The sequence below is a fragment of the Cygnus atratus genome, chromosome 1 (genome assembly GCF_013377495.2).
Source record: "Cygnus atratus isolate AKBS03 ecotype Queensland, Australia chromosome 1, CAtr_DNAZoo_HiC_assembly, whole genome shotgun sequence".
Classification (NCBI taxonomy): domain Eukaryota; kingdom Metazoa; phylum Chordata; class Aves; order Anseriformes; family Anatidae; genus Cygnus; species Cygnus atratus.
In genome coordinates, this window is record NC_066362.1 from 14,570,897 (window position 1) to 14,587,120 (window position 16,224).

The 16,224-nt window shown below is 44.8% G+C and overlaps 1 protein-coding gene across 1 annotated transcript in view; it reads left to right on the plus strand.

Annotated features, from left to right (window-relative positions):
• CDHR3 (cadherin related family member 3) overlaps positions 1-15,363 on the plus strand; it is a 30,525-nt gene extending 15,162 nt beyond the window's left edge. Inside the window, 9 exon segments of the mRNA XM_050708095.1 lie at positions 2,637-2,863; positions 3,883-4,054; positions 5,871-6,115; positions 8,814-8,995; positions 10,329-10,342; positions 12,040-12,071; positions 12,578-12,626; positions 15,073-15,107; positions 15,109-15,363. Coding sequence (XP_050564052.1) covers positions 2,637-2,863; positions 3,883-4,054; positions 5,871-6,115; positions 8,814-8,995; positions 10,329-10,342; positions 12,040-12,071; positions 12,578-12,626; positions 15,073-15,107; positions 15,109-15,363 — 1,211 coding nt within the window.
• Positions 15,364-16,224: the final 861 nt, after the last annotated feature.

Below are 16,224 nucleotides of genomic sequence, written 5' to 3' on the forward strand. Positions count from 1 at the left end.
GGAGGTGGGGTGGGATAGGGATGCTTGGATGAGGAGCACGTGCTCCACCAGCCAGTGCAGCTCCTTGTGTTGGGGACAAGGTCCTTTCCATTCCTACAACAGCCCAGGACCAACTGCTGTAAATGTGGTCTTAAATCTGTTGCAACTGAATTTGAAAAGGTTCATGAGCTTGACTCCCACCTCAGTGCCCTTCCTGTCCCCTGATGAGCCCTGCATTTTAAGAGTTTGTGGGGCAGCACCATGGCATCTTTCCTTCTTGGTAGTCCTCATGTGCCAGTTGTGACCATCAACCTACTCTGTGCTGTGCTGCTTGGCATGCAGAGCAGTCGGCACAGGAATGGCATCTTCCCCAGCTTCATCCTCTCCCTCATATGACCTGATGTACTGGCTTTCCTCTGTTTGCTGAGAATAAAATCTGAGGTCTGTCAGATATATGCTGGATAAATTTTGATCCTCATTCTGGACTTCCCAAGGTAACAGAGAAACTGAAGTTGGAAAGGAGGTCTGGAGGTCTCAAGTCCAACTCCTGCTCAAAGTAGGGCTAGCTTCAAAATTAGGTCATATTGCTCAGGGCCTCATCCAGTCAAGTTTTGAAAATTTCCAACAGTGGAGACATCACAGCCTCTCTAAGCCCTTGCTTCAGCTGAGCAACTTTCATTCCAGATATTTTTTCTTTGTATATAGTTGGAATTTCCCATGTTGCCATCTGTGTCCATTCCCTGTTCTTTCATGGTTCCCTCCTGAGAACGGTGAATCTTGATCTTCTCTGTTCCTGCCTTTTAGGGAGTGGGGTACAGCAACTAAATCCCCCCTTTGCCATCCCTCCTCCAGCCTGCACAACCCCAGCACCACCAGCCTCTCCTCCTGCCTTCTGGGCTCTGCTCCATGCTGTCTTAATGCCCCCCATGCCTTACTGCAGTTTGATAGTGTCTCTCTTTTACGTGGGGCCCCAAGCAAGTCTCAGGTCTCCAGTTGTGGCTTTATGAGTGCTGAGGAGACAGGAGTGGTCACTTTTCACCATATGCTGGTAACACACTCATTAATACAGCCCAGCATGTGGTCTCTATTCCCCCAAGGGCACCCTGGTGGCTCATGTTTAACTTGTCCACCTGGGCCTGGGGTTCTGCTTGGTCAGTCCCAGCCTGTGTTGGAGCATGGGCTTGTTTTGGTCCAGGAGCAGGATTTACATTTGTCTGTGCTGAGCTCCGTAAGTCTTGTTGACCTGTTGCTCCAACCTGCCAGGCCCTTCTGAACAGCAGCATGTCCACCACTGCCCCAGCCTGGTATTACTCAGAAACCTATCCCAGTGGCCAACCAACAAGGAAGATGTGCAACTGCATCACATAGCAGGCAGATAACCTAGTATCTGCTTGAACACACCAAGTGATTATGGCCAGCACAGGTGAAGGCAGCTGTGCCTGTGGTCAGCAGATCTGTAGGGCTCTGTGGTGTTTATGTGCTCTGGGGGGACAGGAAAAAGCATGTTTCAATCAGCCCTGCTGTCCTGTCCACATCCTCCTCTCCCTTGTCATGGGCCAAGGAGCAGGCACAAATCTCCAGCCCTAACCCTTAGCAATGTTTTCTTCCTGCCCTGGTCCGGGAGATCCTGCTAAGGGTCTGCAGGCCTGCACAAATCACTCCTGCGTGCCCTGTGGAGAGCCGTCACTGGTTGCTGAAGAATATGGTGGACAGCTGGTGTGGGGATGCGTGGCCTGGGACGGAGCTGGGGACACTGGGGAGGCTGAGGGTAACCACCTCCCAGGGGAGGTCTGCCTGGCAGAGGGACACTGACAGCACCGGCTCCTGTAAAACAGGAAAGCAAGGAGGGCTACGGGAGGACCAGGAGACACACAGTGGTCACTCAGCACTCGGGCTGAGCAGACAAAACTTGAGCCCAGCTCAGGTTTTGGGCTGAGCTGACGTTAACAGGGTGCTTGCTATTGCCGTACCAAACAGGAACCAAGAATTTGCAGCGGGACTGGAGTTCACAGGGTCAGGAAAGAAAAATAGTATGCCAACCCTTCATTTACATTCTCCTTCAGCCTTACTCTGTGCATGTGGCCTATTCACCCCGTATTGCCCCCAGGTCATATGGAGGCATTGAGCACTGAGTCAAGTCTGAATCAAGTCTGCGGAGATGGGTGTGCACAATCCCGATGTAGTTCCCACAGTTTACAGCACTGTCATTTGTAGCTTGCTTCATAAATGCTCCATGCAAAGGTGATTCAAACCACCCTTTAGACACCCCAGAAGGAGGAGCAGCGATTATTTCTGAAGGAGGACAAAGAGTCTTGTTCCTCCAGCTAGTGCTTGGGCTGCTGCAAGGCAGTAATTTGTGTGTCAGTGCAGGGCTCTGGGGTGGTCCTTGCCACCAGAGCACTTCTGCTGTGGTTCTCTACAGACTCTTTGCATTGTGGTATTTATTGCTAGTAGGCAAGCCTATACATGGGGGAGCCATAACACAACATGGTAAACTGGTATTTCTTACAATTATGCTTTACTTCTTTGGGGTGAAAAATACTCTAAAACAAATGTGTAGTTACGGTTTCATCAAGCTTCTGTAGGAACAAGCAGTCTGTACTTCCTTTTCCTCTAGGTTTAAAATGTTAGTGAAATATGGATTTTCTTCCTCTTAGTTGGATCCAGAATTGGAAAAGTGCATGCCAGAGATGCAGACTGGCCGCCCAGTGTCATCACTTATTCCATTGTAGCTGGAGGAGGCACCAGGGATTACACAAATGTATTCTGGATCAGCCCAACTAATGGAGACGTGAAGATTTTGGCTAGATTAGACTATGAAACAACTCAGAAACACCTTTTCACAGTGCAGGCCTCAGACCAAGAGAAGACTGCAACAGCATCTGTGAGTAAATCCAGTCTACTTATCCCCCTTTATCTACATTTTTCTCTCTTCTTCCTGACAAAGGCAGTAAGACGTTGGGCAAACCACTTTTGGTCTGTAAAAGGCAAGTTCTGCACAGGACTGTAAATTAGTCAGGTCAAAGAGATGGTGCTTACTGTCTTGATTCGTTTCTTACAAAATGGATTAAAGTAATATTTTTATATTTTTAAATATTTTTTTTCAGTCTTTCTTCCTGATCTTACAGATAAGTAAAATTGTTTTCTGTGCCCTAGCCAATTTAAGGTATTCCTTATGGCTACATATGTACCAGAAAACAGAAAAAGGAAAGAGTCTTGAGGCCAAGTAGCACAGCCACAACCATGCCTAGTACTGAGTCTTTTTTGGACTTCATGTAGTGCCCCTATGGCGCTCAAACATATTTATGATTTTATATGTGACCTTTTTTCACTGCAAAATGCTCAACGTAACATGAGAATTGTGTTGCAGTCCATCAGAGTTGTGTTTTTATGGGATGAGTCAGAGGGGGTTTAGAAAGGCCATTACCAGCATTTCTGTCATACTGGCATGGTCAGTCTATAAGGAGTCTTCCTTCCTTTCATGGATCATACTCTGAATTATTATTAACTATGCTAAGAAGCCTAACTAATGTCTGTGAAGCAATTTGAGACATTTGAAAAGAAGTTTAATGAATGTCTGATACTATTATTATTTCTCATTCTTACTATGGCACACTTCAGGTAATTCAAATGATCAGCCACATCAGATCGAAATCCCTGTGGTTTTGGAACGTGCTTCAAGTTAAGGAAACTGTTCCAAAAGATTGCCAATCGCAAGAAGTGAAGGTCAAATGACCACAGACATTTTCTGGTAGAATCCGGTGTGGAAGGGAGGGTCATTGCTCTTCAACTGCTGTTGATCAGAAGCGCAAAAGAGGCAAAGTGAAATCATTTCTGAAGTTAATAAAATTCTGCTTCAGCACAGTAGAGGAACTTCAGCTAGCTATTACTCTTTTCTTTCAGGTAACTGTGAACGTTTTAGACGTAAATGATGAAGAACCAGTTTGTTCACCCAATTTCTATTCATCTCAAATCCCAGTCAGTTTAGCAGCTGGGACCAATGTAAATGGCTTCAGGATTCAATGTCAAGATCGCGATTCTGATCCCAGGTCTTTCCGTTACTTCATTAAAGAAGGTAGTGCATCATAGCATGTGAGCTGGGAGCAGTGCAAAAATTCTTAAACACACATGGTTCAATTTGATTTGTAAACAGAGGTCTAGCACAGTTTATGTGCTACTTCTCATGGAGAGCTAATTGTGATCCCCAAGTTTCACATGTCATTATTTTGCTGCTTATCAAAAGAGATGTTTCTATAAGTTGGCTGTGGATTCTGCCACCTAGAATGATGCCCTTGCGAGTTTGGATTGCCTACCACATTAATTAATTGGCAACGAATTGCATAATTGACAAGGAATTTAGTAGAATGAGCTGGAAAGATCTGCATGGTCAAATTTAACTTCCAATTATAGTTGAGTGAATCTTAAGAAACTGTGGTGGCGTCTGTTACTCTCCATGCCTTACCCTTAGGAGATGATAATCAGATGATGGTAAGTAACTGAGCAAACCTGCATGTCCTAATTCCATGCCCTATGCATTAAAACCACATTATAAAAATGTATGCTCAAACCTAATAATCAGCTGCATCTGGAGAACTGTTACACTATGGACTGACATTTAGCTTCACAAAAAAGGAAACACTCTCTCTTGGGGGAATTTCATTTGTTGTTGTTGTTGCTGAGGTTATTGACACACTGCTGAAACTTTAAGTGTGGTTGCTGGCATAATTTTGGTCTGTACCAACAGTACATTTCCAGAGAGATCTGGGCATTGCCGAGGAAGCCAGGACCTTGCCCAGTGCACTGTGTATGGGCCCTGTGGAGTGAAGGCTTAGAGGTCTGGCTACACAAATGTGATTTGTGCCATGATTGTGCCTTTGAGCCAGAGAGCAGCCCATGGCCCCTTATATGTTGTATGGTGAATGGCCATATGTATGGCCTTCAAGGTCGCCTCAATTCTGGAGCTCTACAGGGCAACAAAAGCAAAAACAAAGTAATTCTGGTGCTTTTCCCTGACTTTGAACTCTTTTATCCGTGGTCTGTCCAAAGCCTAACAACCAGGGCTGGCCTCCCTGCTGCCCAGGCCACTAGCAGATCTCCAGTAACATGAACAGAAAATGAGGAGACTGGGGGCCAGACACATGGAACTCCCTTCTCTGCCCTCCCCCTTGCAGCTGACAGTGCAGATGAAGCCCTGGAGGCAATTAAGCCCCCTGAGTCATTAGCTGTCAGCTGGGCGATCCATTCAAAAGCTATACAATGGGAGTGTGCTCTGGGCAGAGGGAGAAGCCGTGGAAAGGGCTGGAGGAGCCTCTGGAGATGCTGTTGGTGCCCATATGGCCTAAGGGCCACAGCAGGGTCACCCCAGCAGCAGGAGGAATCCTACAGCACAGAATCACAGAACCACAGAATCATCTAGGTTGGAAGAGACCTCCAAGATCACCTAGTCCAACCTCTGACCTAACACTAACAAGGCCTCCACTAAACCATATCACTAAGCACCTTAGGGTCCTCACCTTGGCTGCGTGTTGCTGCTGCTGAGTGCGCTCCGGGTTGTAAGAACAGGTCATTCACGTGATGTGAGAGCTTCCTCTTGTGTGCCCAATGAGGCAACCTTGTCTCAGCTGTGTCCCCATAGAGGGTCTTATTCCGTATTTTAAACATTTTATGATTGTATTATTTTATGCGATTGTATATGGTATCAGTAAGATTGAAGAGCCATTCTTGTGAATGATATTCCACCACATAGGTGTAAAATGATTCATAAAAAGTTGTCAACAGAAACTGCTCTTTTTGTTTGCTTTGTGCATTTATTTTAATGTGGGATTGTTTTTCACTTTTCTTCCTTTTTTGTTGTTTTCATTTATTTATTTATTCATTGTTATCACTTGCAGGCAATGTGAACAATCATTTCACCTTTTCACCAAGTGCTGGCTCCAACACATCTCGGCTGATTCTTGCATCTAGGTTTAACTATGAGAGCGGACTTGATAAAAGCTGGATTTACAAGCTGCGCGTCTGTATAACAGATGACAATTTACTGTCTGCCAGGGACAAAGCTGCACACCTAGTTAAAACTGGTACAGTGTCTTTAAGCATCAGGGTTATCCCAAACCCAACAACTGCCATTACCACCACGGTAAGTTCACTGAAATTTATGCTCAATTCTGCGGTTCTTTTATGGGCTAATCGCCGTGGGAATGAAGAAAAGAGGGTAGATATAGCAAAAGGAAAGCAAAGACCAACAGTGGGTCCAGTTTTGGGAAGTGTTGAGCCTTGTGTTCTTACATTGAAGCCACTGGTTGCTGATACGCTTGGAGTCAGGAAGGATTCTTGGTAAAGGTTTGTAACATCTGTTTTGTATTTTAGTTTCTAAAATGAAAAGGGTGAGTATCCAAGGACCAGGCACTCTGCCATTACTGTGTAACTGGAAAGTTCAGGATTTTGGCAGCTTTATTAATAAGGAAAGTGTAGGGGTTAACCTTTGCCTGGAACCTTAAAATTACTTCATGCATTTTGCTCAGCCTCTTTTTTCTTTTATTTATTTATTTATTTATTTTTGCTTTTCACTACTCCATTGTCCTTGCACTTCTGTTTGCTTCTTTTGCAGTGGGATGAATTACTCTGTGCCTACCAAAGTCAAAATAGGCAATAACAGTGACAACAAGAAATCGTTATCATTTGCAAGGGTCATTTTTCCATCCCTTGGTCACCCTCACATAAAAGTTCAAGCTGCCTGTCAGGAACTGAAGCAGTTGTGCACATCCTGAGCATGTTCTGAGTTCTCAGCGGGTTTCAAACAGGCAAGGCCAGATGGGTGGGATGGGTATTTCCTGAGCTCCCTGTCCACATGGTGGTCCATAGCTGAGCGGGGGAAGCCTGCAAAGCTTTTGGCAGCCAGTCTGGGACCTGGCCTTGCACCCTGATCAGCCTGCGTAGCTGTGCACCTGCATCCCAGTGATACAGCCAGCTCCTTGGCACATCTATCCCAGGCAAGCTCTGGCTCAATAGTTTTGCTCTGGAGCCAGTGTCCTTCAGGGTAATGCAGGACACGAGCAGAGCTTTGCTTTCCTCCTGCCTGCTGAAGCAGCACAGCCTGTTGGGTGCAGAACAGCCTGCCTCCATCCTTGTGCTGATCACTGCCTTCATCCCTTGTCTCATCATCTCTCCATCATCCAGAGTCCATACATTTTCTGCCTGCCTGCAGATGGCATTAGCCTTTTTCCACTGCATGCAGGAATGAAAATATTAGGACACTGAAGGGGCAAAAGAGTTATTTATTGTAAAACTGCCCAAATGTGCCAGGGTAGGCCAGTAACTGAGCCAGAGTCAGGGGATCCTCCAAACAGTACGTGCAACTCTGGAAGCTTTGCTATGAAAGTGCTTAAATCCAGACTTGCAGACTGATTAATAACCCAATTATCATCTAATGCTCTGTTTGGAAGGAATAAATGGCTTTTTCACAGCCTTCTCCTCCTCCCTACTTGATGAAGAAATGAAAAGTTAAGCTGAATAACGAGACTTATTCCCTGTTTCTTTTCCCATGCTTTACTACAACCACAGACAGTACAGACCACATACCACAAAGTTCAATCTGCCTGCCCAGAGATATCAGCCTCCCATTTTCAGACTGTTCTCCAGAAGAGCACTTCCATTTCAGCACCTTCTCCCATCACTGCTCATTACCTGGGTTCAGTGTAGCAACCTGATGACTAGGATGCTGTAATGCTGGTAGTGCAGTGACAGGAAGCCCTGTTCCAAAAAGCCACTTGTGACTTCAGTCCCAATGAGGATGGAGTGGTGGTGATCTTTAGATTATTTTAGCCTTTGTGTAAGGATTTCATGTGCCCAGCACAACTGACTGGCAATGGACACTGACAGCTCTTCACTTTAAATGTCTCCTTTTAATAGTGACTGATATTGCCCACTTCAGCTACCTGTCAATTTTTGCAAGGCTAAATAAGTTATTTGAAAAGTGTCCCTAGATGGAAAACAAAACAGATACCCTACTGAATTTCATACACAATGTGATTACAAATGTCTTACAGAAAATTTAATAAAACCTTTGGTAGATGATCAAAATGCATAGAACCACACCATGATTGACCCAAGTAGGGCAAACAATTTCTAATCCATATAAAGACAGTTTCATGACAGGACCCTAAGGAATGAGCTGCTAGTGACCTGCCAGCTGTGTCTCCTGGCACACAGAAGATGTGGAAGATCACGACTGCTCAGGAAGTGTGGTTTTCCCTTCTGGAGCAAGTCACAGGGCAAAAAAATAAGAGTTTCATTTATTTTATACAATAACATAATTCCTCAGGGTTCAACTGCTTTTATGAAGGGGGTTGAATGATCGCTGCAGTGCAGATGACCTACTTCCAGTTTTGCCTTAGGTAACAAGAAACCATTATCACGGTAATGGCAGTATTCCCTGAACTTCCAAACCCTCCAACAGTGCGCTCGCAGCTTCTCAGGCAATCTGAGGCTTTTCAACCCCACTATGGCATGCCTATTTTAATATTAGACATTGAAACACCATCTGGAACCAGCTTTTGCATTGTGGGTGGGCTCCGTTTCACCTGCCTTTGGTTTCCCAGGATCTTGGTGGCCCATCTCAGCCATCTGAGCTGCCTCGGCAGCCGGTAGAGAGGTACGTGGGGTGAATCACTTCTCCAGCAGACGCTATCTTCCTCTGCCGATCATCTGCAGAGCCCTGGGGCAAGCTTGGGCCAGGTGCCTGGGTGCAGAAGTTCAGTCAGATGAACGGTGCCGTCGGTGTCGGTAACCTTACAAGAATGCAGCGTTGAGAAACATTTCCTATCTTGTTTTAAAAGCCTGGCTTTACTCTGGTGACGAAGAAGGAAAATCTCTACTCTGACTCGGCGTGGTACGTGCCCTTCATCATCACCCTCGGCGGTCTGCTGCTTCTGGGACTGCTGGGGTACCTGGGGCTCCTGCTGGCCACGTGGCTCCGCACCTGCTGCCCTCCGGCGCACAAAGCAGACGGCGCTCCTCTGTGAGTCCTCCCGGGTGTCATGCCAGGGAGCCCCTGGCACAGGCAGAGAGAGCTCAGCCTTTTCATCCATAACAAAATCTGTCCTTTGAATGCTTTATGGTGGTATGCCCTCTGCTGTAGTAAATGCAATTACTGGCTACAGCAATATTTCATGTCAAGAAATGAAGGAAAAATGTCCATGGATTTTTTTCACGGATTTGCTAATACTTTAGCATTAGCTAAAGGTCAGAGTGGAATTAACAGTCATGACCTCTAAAGGCAGCTAATCTTGTAAGGCTCTGTTGGAGTTTGTGCCTGACTGTGCTGAGCAAAAATACAAATGTACCCGATGCCCACTGCAAGGGCACTCCCATCCAGGCAGGTACCACTTGCATATTCCTCCCTCTCGGCCTAGGAGCTCCGAGTTCTTTCCAAATGTTGGCACTAATGCCAAATTCTGTGTTCTGGCAACGCTTCTGCAGATTTCCTGCAGTGTTACCCAGGCCTGTTGCAAGGCTCTGGCCCATAAAGCGTCATGGCACCTCTAAGTGCTCTTTTTTGGCAAAAGCCATGGAAGCACCTGGGAACAACTCTGGTTCAGTGTGGGAAGAGATCTCTGCTGGGAGTCCGAGTGCCTATAAACTGGCATTTTCACAAAAGCAAAGATAAGCAGCTCTGTCAGTAGACTGGGCTTTAAAAAGGATTTCTGCAAATATTCTCAGGATTTGAAGTTAAATTTAGAAATTATAGAAAATGTAAAGAAGTAATATATGACTGTGATTATAATTCAAATGGTGTGTGCAAGGAGTTTAGCAATTTGTGATAAAAATGACAAATGAATCTAGAAGCATATAGCTTGGCCATTGTTATTATTTATTAATAGGGCAAGTGATTCATTGGGAGCAGGCTCTTCCATTAAAAAGCAATTTTTATATTTTCAAATACATTTACAATCTTTCAAATATTTTAAAAAGTATTATCTGAGCATAGCAGATCAAAAAAATTGACCTTCCTCCAAGGATGGAACAAGATGAGAATGTCTGAAAATACATTTTTCCAGATTACATAAATCCATAATGCTATCATCAATAAGTCTGTGTCTTTTTACTATCATCCCTTCTTGGAGATGTGTTAGCACAGTGCTCAGGACTGTTTTCCTGTTTGGGAGCAGTGTTAAATGATGCAGGCATTTAGTGAAAGAAAAGCATAAAACAAACAAATCAAGCAAATCCCAGAACTCAAGGAAACTCATCGTTCTTGCCAAGTGGAAGAGAGTGAAGCATGATACTTTTATGTAGGCATAAGCATGACATTTGCTAACTACACCTCTTAATTTTTTTTTTTTTCATTACAGGATAAATGATCCAGGTGTGTACCTCTTTTCTATATTATAATACCTCTCAACAATGCTGTGTTTACTGTTCTGTGTAAAATTTGTAAATCCATTTCTAGACAAATACATTTGGCCCAGTACAGAAGTACTCTGATCAAACACTGTGGCTGATAATAGGATGCCAGCCTATGAGATGGTCCTTTTGGTCTTCAGATCTATTAACTACTAGGTAAACCCAAGTTCAGAATAGCCTCGTATTCTGGTGTGGATGCTAAAGAATTACAGTATTTTTCACATGCATTTCGTACGCTATCTGTTAAAAAAAATCTTATCGCGTCAAAGGCCCTTCAAGAGTCCTCTCCACTCTAATTCCCTGTTCTCTGTTCCCTTTCATTTGCTCCCCTGACTTCATCACAAACACTTTAAAATTTATTTTCAAGTATTGGTGCTTGTAAAGGTGTTTGTATAACTTATCAGGGGCGTAAGTTACATACACAAAACCAGGTGTTCTTTAAGCAGTCTTCCTTTTAATCCCATTAGCATTCCCCTGACAAGCATGGCATGCCTTTCCTCGATCAGTATTGCCCAGCTTGAAAAAAAAAACCAACAACACATGACTAACAAACCCCGACAAAACTAGCTGTTCTCTTGGTTGCCCAATTTGTGACATTTCAGCGTTGGCCAGTTTCCAAAAAAATGGGTGCTTGGTGCTTTCTGAAAAACTGGTTCCCAAATGCTGGGCAGCAAAGGCCGGACAGAACAGGTTTCCCATTGATGCTCAGGTTCAGGCCCATCTGCAACATTTCAGAGCATTGCATGCCTGGCCATAAACCCCTTTGGTGGCTTCCTCCAAAGGAAGGACATTAAACAAACCAGCAAGGAGTGAACAAGAAGAAATCATAGCAACTAGTTGGGTATCATCCACAAATCCATGCTGTTGAGATGCCTGTGGCACTGCTGCTGTGTTTGTTTGCGTGTGGGATGAGTTAATAGTGTGGTAAATTCACACATAACCAAACTGTTCTTCAATCTGAATATGACTTGACTGGATCTGCAGCACTTCCCTGTTTTGTCTCCAAACGCAAGTTTGAGCGCACAAGCTTAGTAAGTACAAACATTCATGGGAAAAAATCTACATTTGTAATTCAAATATTCCCCAAAGTGAAATTCACTTGCTGGTAGATAGCCAGTCCAAGGCCCCTACAACACCCAAGTCCTCAAAATACGCCTTGAAGAGGTGGTATGTGGTGCACAGACCTGTGCTGGCCAGGTGCCTGGGTGGGGGCATCTCACCCCTGAAGAAAACTCTGGTTGTGACAGTGTGGAGTGCAGTGGCATGCATAAAAGGAATTATTCACTGAACAGATGTGTGAATAAGTTTAAATAATGAGCACATTTGAATTTCTGTATCAGTTCATATCATTTATGAAGGAAGTTTTGTTTAAGAAACCATTGTTATTTATTCATGACTGAAGGAATAAAACTTTTCAAGGCTCAACTTTTAATTTGTCATTGGCAACTGTGAATCCTCATTCCAAAACACTATGAAGATGTTTGCTTTTCAAATAGTGTTAGGGATCACCCTTTGAAAAGAAGTAAGACTCATTTGAGATGTCTGAGAAGCTGAGAACTAAGAATCTCTATTTGTTTGGGGAAAACATGACTTTAATATCTATAGTTAATGTCAGAAAAAAAATCTGATTCTTTACAATGTGCATTTTCTTTCTTGTAGGAAAGAAGAAACCTAAGAAAGAAGTGGTTTTGGTGAGTACTGCCGGCCTCAGAGCAAAACAAAAGTTTAGTTTTGACCCCCATCATGTGGTATGATCATAGGTATTTCCATTGTTAATAGATTTTTTTTATTATTATTTTTATTTTTTTTTCCTCCCAGATACCACATCTAGGGGCTCCTTCCTTTTCCATACACATAAAGGCATAAAGGCTGCAGTGTGCACTCTCCCTCCCTAAGTTCTTTGGAGAGGGGATTCCCAAGCCTCCTCTGGGTGGAGGTGAAGCTCTTGTGGTTTACACACGTGGGGGTATTTTGCATGTTAGACCTTATTAATTCTCCTTTGAACATCTAGCAGCAACACCCTACACCACAAATGGCCTTTGTTGCCAGTTTTGATTAAACTCAGCCTACAGGAATGCACTATACAGGTCATACAAATCCGCCTCCATCCATGTAGGTCAGCATTTCCAAGTCACTGCTTCTCCTTCTTGCTTAACTAATTCACAGGGTTTGTTCCACATTTTGTCTCTCTTCACAGAAAATGACAAGGCTAAACACTGTCTTTGATGGAGAAGCCAGAGACCCAGGTAATAAAAAGCAATTAACAGTGAATATGAATATTTGGCCAGAAACAAACTGGATTAGTTGACTTAAATATGGTTTGACATTTGCTTTTCGTATTTCAGATTTGCTGTTTCCAAGGAGAACAGCAGCTATACTTCACAGATAGTGAAAATCAAGACAGTGCCCTAGTAACATTTCTAATGGTAGAATACACTCACATCCAACGGTCAGATTATTCACTGCTGCTCTGCTAACACTGAGTGTAAGGAGCTGGTACTAGGAGGTGAGAGAGAAGGAGGAATTTGCTCCCAGCCTCCCGCCCTGGTGCTGTCACGGCTACGTGGTTTCACCTCCCCATGCATGGGAAATGGCCAGCGGGTTAATGTAGCGGCAGGTGGGCTGATTCTGTCTCCAAAACCTCTCCCTGGATGCAGGGTGGGTGGGTGAGCTACTGGCACCTGCACAAACCTCCTCCAGGTAGGAACAGCACATCGCTGCTATTTATCTGAGGCTTCAGTATCTCTTGCTGGGGAGGACAGAGAAGACCATTCTGCTTTTAGATACAGTCGCGGTGGCTGAGGGCCCCAGTAATGGAGAGGAAGGGTTGGTAGAATGTGGAACACCCGGTCAAAATAGGTCTTCAACAAATACATCTGAAAATAGGTTCAAAACAATAGGTCTCAAATTATCCAGAAAAAAAAAAGGCAGGCTTGTTTTGAGGCTTGGATTCATCTAGCCAAATTTCCACCCAAGTGTCTGTACCTCGTGTTTCTTATTAGCTGTCTCTGGGCTGTTAGAGGCTGTGAGCTAATAGGAAACACTAGGCACAGGGACTTCAGTAGAATTTGGGTGAACAAATGGGCCCCTGCTGTGCAATGAAGTTCATCCACAAGGCTGCTTGAGGATGGTTTGGGCCAAGTCCAAGCCCACCTGCTATTTATAAAGAGATTCTGGAGGGACGTCCAGAAGTCCCTGCTTTTTGCCTGTGTAACTGGGTTTGTTAGATGTTAAACATGGATGTTCTCTAGGCCACTGCAAGAGCTGGGCACCTGGTGGTTCCCTTCCTCAGCAGACCCGACCACAGCGTGCTTATGGCCAGCTGAGCCCACCCAAACTGCCCCCCAGAGCCACAGCACCTGTGTCGTGCCTGCCACAAGCCCTAAGATGTAACACGGCTTTGTGGTGTCAGCAGAGGAGCGTGGGCTCCTCAGTCCTCCCTCTCCCCTCCATGGCTCATCCCAAACCATAGAGGATCGAGTGCTGGCAGTTCAGAGATGAAATTTGATAATTCATCTGTTGAATACGATTAGGAGGGCTGGTCAGGGACTGCTGCCCAATCTGGGCTGCTTTAACATGCCTGCCTTGTAAGCACTCAGAAAAAATACCACGTGAAGAGATCCAGTTTCATCTTTAATTGTTCAAATTGTGTTCATATGTCAGAAACCATTAATTCTGATACAAACTAACGTGTAGTAACACGTAACCACTGTTTCTTTCCAGGCCTCAATAGTCTTTTTTGTCTCATATTAATAGCGTTTAATTACAGGCAGTGCCACCACAGCTCCTGATTGTCTGTTTAGCAAGAGACAATAATTTAGACCATGAGGCAATCACACTGGATGGATGGGCATTTTTCCACCTATCTCTGGATAGTGAATGAACTGAAGGAGGAGAGACTTCCTTTGTGTCCAAGTAGAAATCACTCATAAAATCTGAAGAGGGCCAAAAATCTTTGTAGTAAGGAAAGGTAGCAATGTGTGCTAAACAAACCAAACTTAACAACATTTTGTATATCTGAGGGAGGCATATCCATGCACAAACAGAAAATACATTTTATTTCACTGTATTCACAGCAGGCCGGGAGGAAATCAGTTTGTTAAAATTGTGACACAATGCGTACAGCTAAAACCCATGGGGAATCCCAGATCTCTGAACCTCGTGTCACCCTAGATGACCTGACGTGGTCTGGAAGACATACACAGCATACTGTGATCCTAGCAGGTTTTGCTATACCAAGTAAGCAACTCCTCTTGAAAAAATAGGCACACACATACACAGTGGCCTTTCCCAGCATAGCCACAGGCACAAATTTGGGGAGAGTAAGTCATAACAACTACGGACTATGTATGGGTTTGTTACACTGACCACAATAACCCACAGCAGTTGTAATTCGGATAGAGGGTTAGGATGATAACAAGGTCCTGTTTTGAATATTCCTATTCTCTGAAGTGCAGAGCCAGTTTTTGTATTAATGGAAAAGCATCCCTGCTGAGTGGCCTCCAGGACTTCCAGGGCACCACACTTCATTGCAGAAATGAAGATTTCCTTCTCAGGGCTACCTTCCCCAACTCATCTGGTTTTCCAGGTTTTTCACATTTTCCTTTTCAGCCTTATCGTGAGGAGAGCTGTCATGTCTTAATCTGCTAAAGTAGTCATGATTTTAATTCCTTGTCTTTTCTCCCTTGCAAGTCACCGGCAAAATCTACGAATTCAATACGTGGTCGGGGGGCCCGGAGGTGGAAGAAGGGCAATGAGCCCCTTCAGCCCACTCCGGCCATGCAGGTAACATCAAGTGCCGCAGACAACGGTGGCCATGACACAGGCAGAGCAGAGGCACCAAGCAAAAAAGAGACTTCAGAGAAGAGGAAAGAGCCAACCGCAGAGACAAAGAGGAAAGAACCAACCACAGCTGCCAAGCCCTCAGCAGGGCCATCACAAACACCAGGCCAGGATGGGGTGAAAGTACAAAAGCAGAAATAGGAATCTGCAGACAGGGTTACCCTTACCAGCCCCCAAAGGCAGATGCTGACCTCTTCTCCACAATGAATGCTGCATTTTTGTTACACCAGCCTTAAAGCTCTCTATCTGTCTCAGCTGCAAAACATCGGGTGGCCACTGCTGTGCACTCAAAGGCAGGATGAAGCTGGACTTATTTTGGCATGTACCGGTAAGACTGGGAGAGAAGGGAAGGTGCAGTGACAACTGGGGCAATGATCATGGTCTAGGAGCTAGGGTAAATGCAGATCTTGCTTCTCCAAGTGCAAAAACAGACTCTGGATGTTGCAGAGGAATTGCTCACTTCTTGAGAAGGGGTGGACATAAAAGGGCAGGAAGAAAAAATGAAAGCACTGTCATGGACAGAAGCACCTGCTGCTCCCTGGGCTGTAGCTGCTGGCAACTTCCTCTTGGAAGAGCTCTCTGCCCCCAGGCCGTCATGGCCAGGTCCTCTTCAGGGAGGGCAGCACACACATGGACCTGCTGAGTGGGGCCAGGAGCACAGCTGCATGGAGTGTGCGGCTGGATTGCTTCTCCTGTCCCTGCTGAGTCTGAACAGCAGAAGGGGTGAAAAGCAGATTAGAGTTGAAAAGTTTGCTGGTAACAGCTAAAAATATTTTCTTTTCATTCAGTATTTTATTTCATCCCTTCCTCCCCATCCTGTCTTGCTGTAGGAAAGAACAGAGCTTGAAAGCAGTTTTGGAGTGGAGACAACCCACAACTTGTCATGGTATCTCAGGCTGTCATGTCAACGTTTTTAGCTTATTTTATGCATCTTTTGTAACACTAGTGGCATTCAATATCTTCACCTTTGGTATTTCTTCTGGCATATTCAGAGTTTTACAG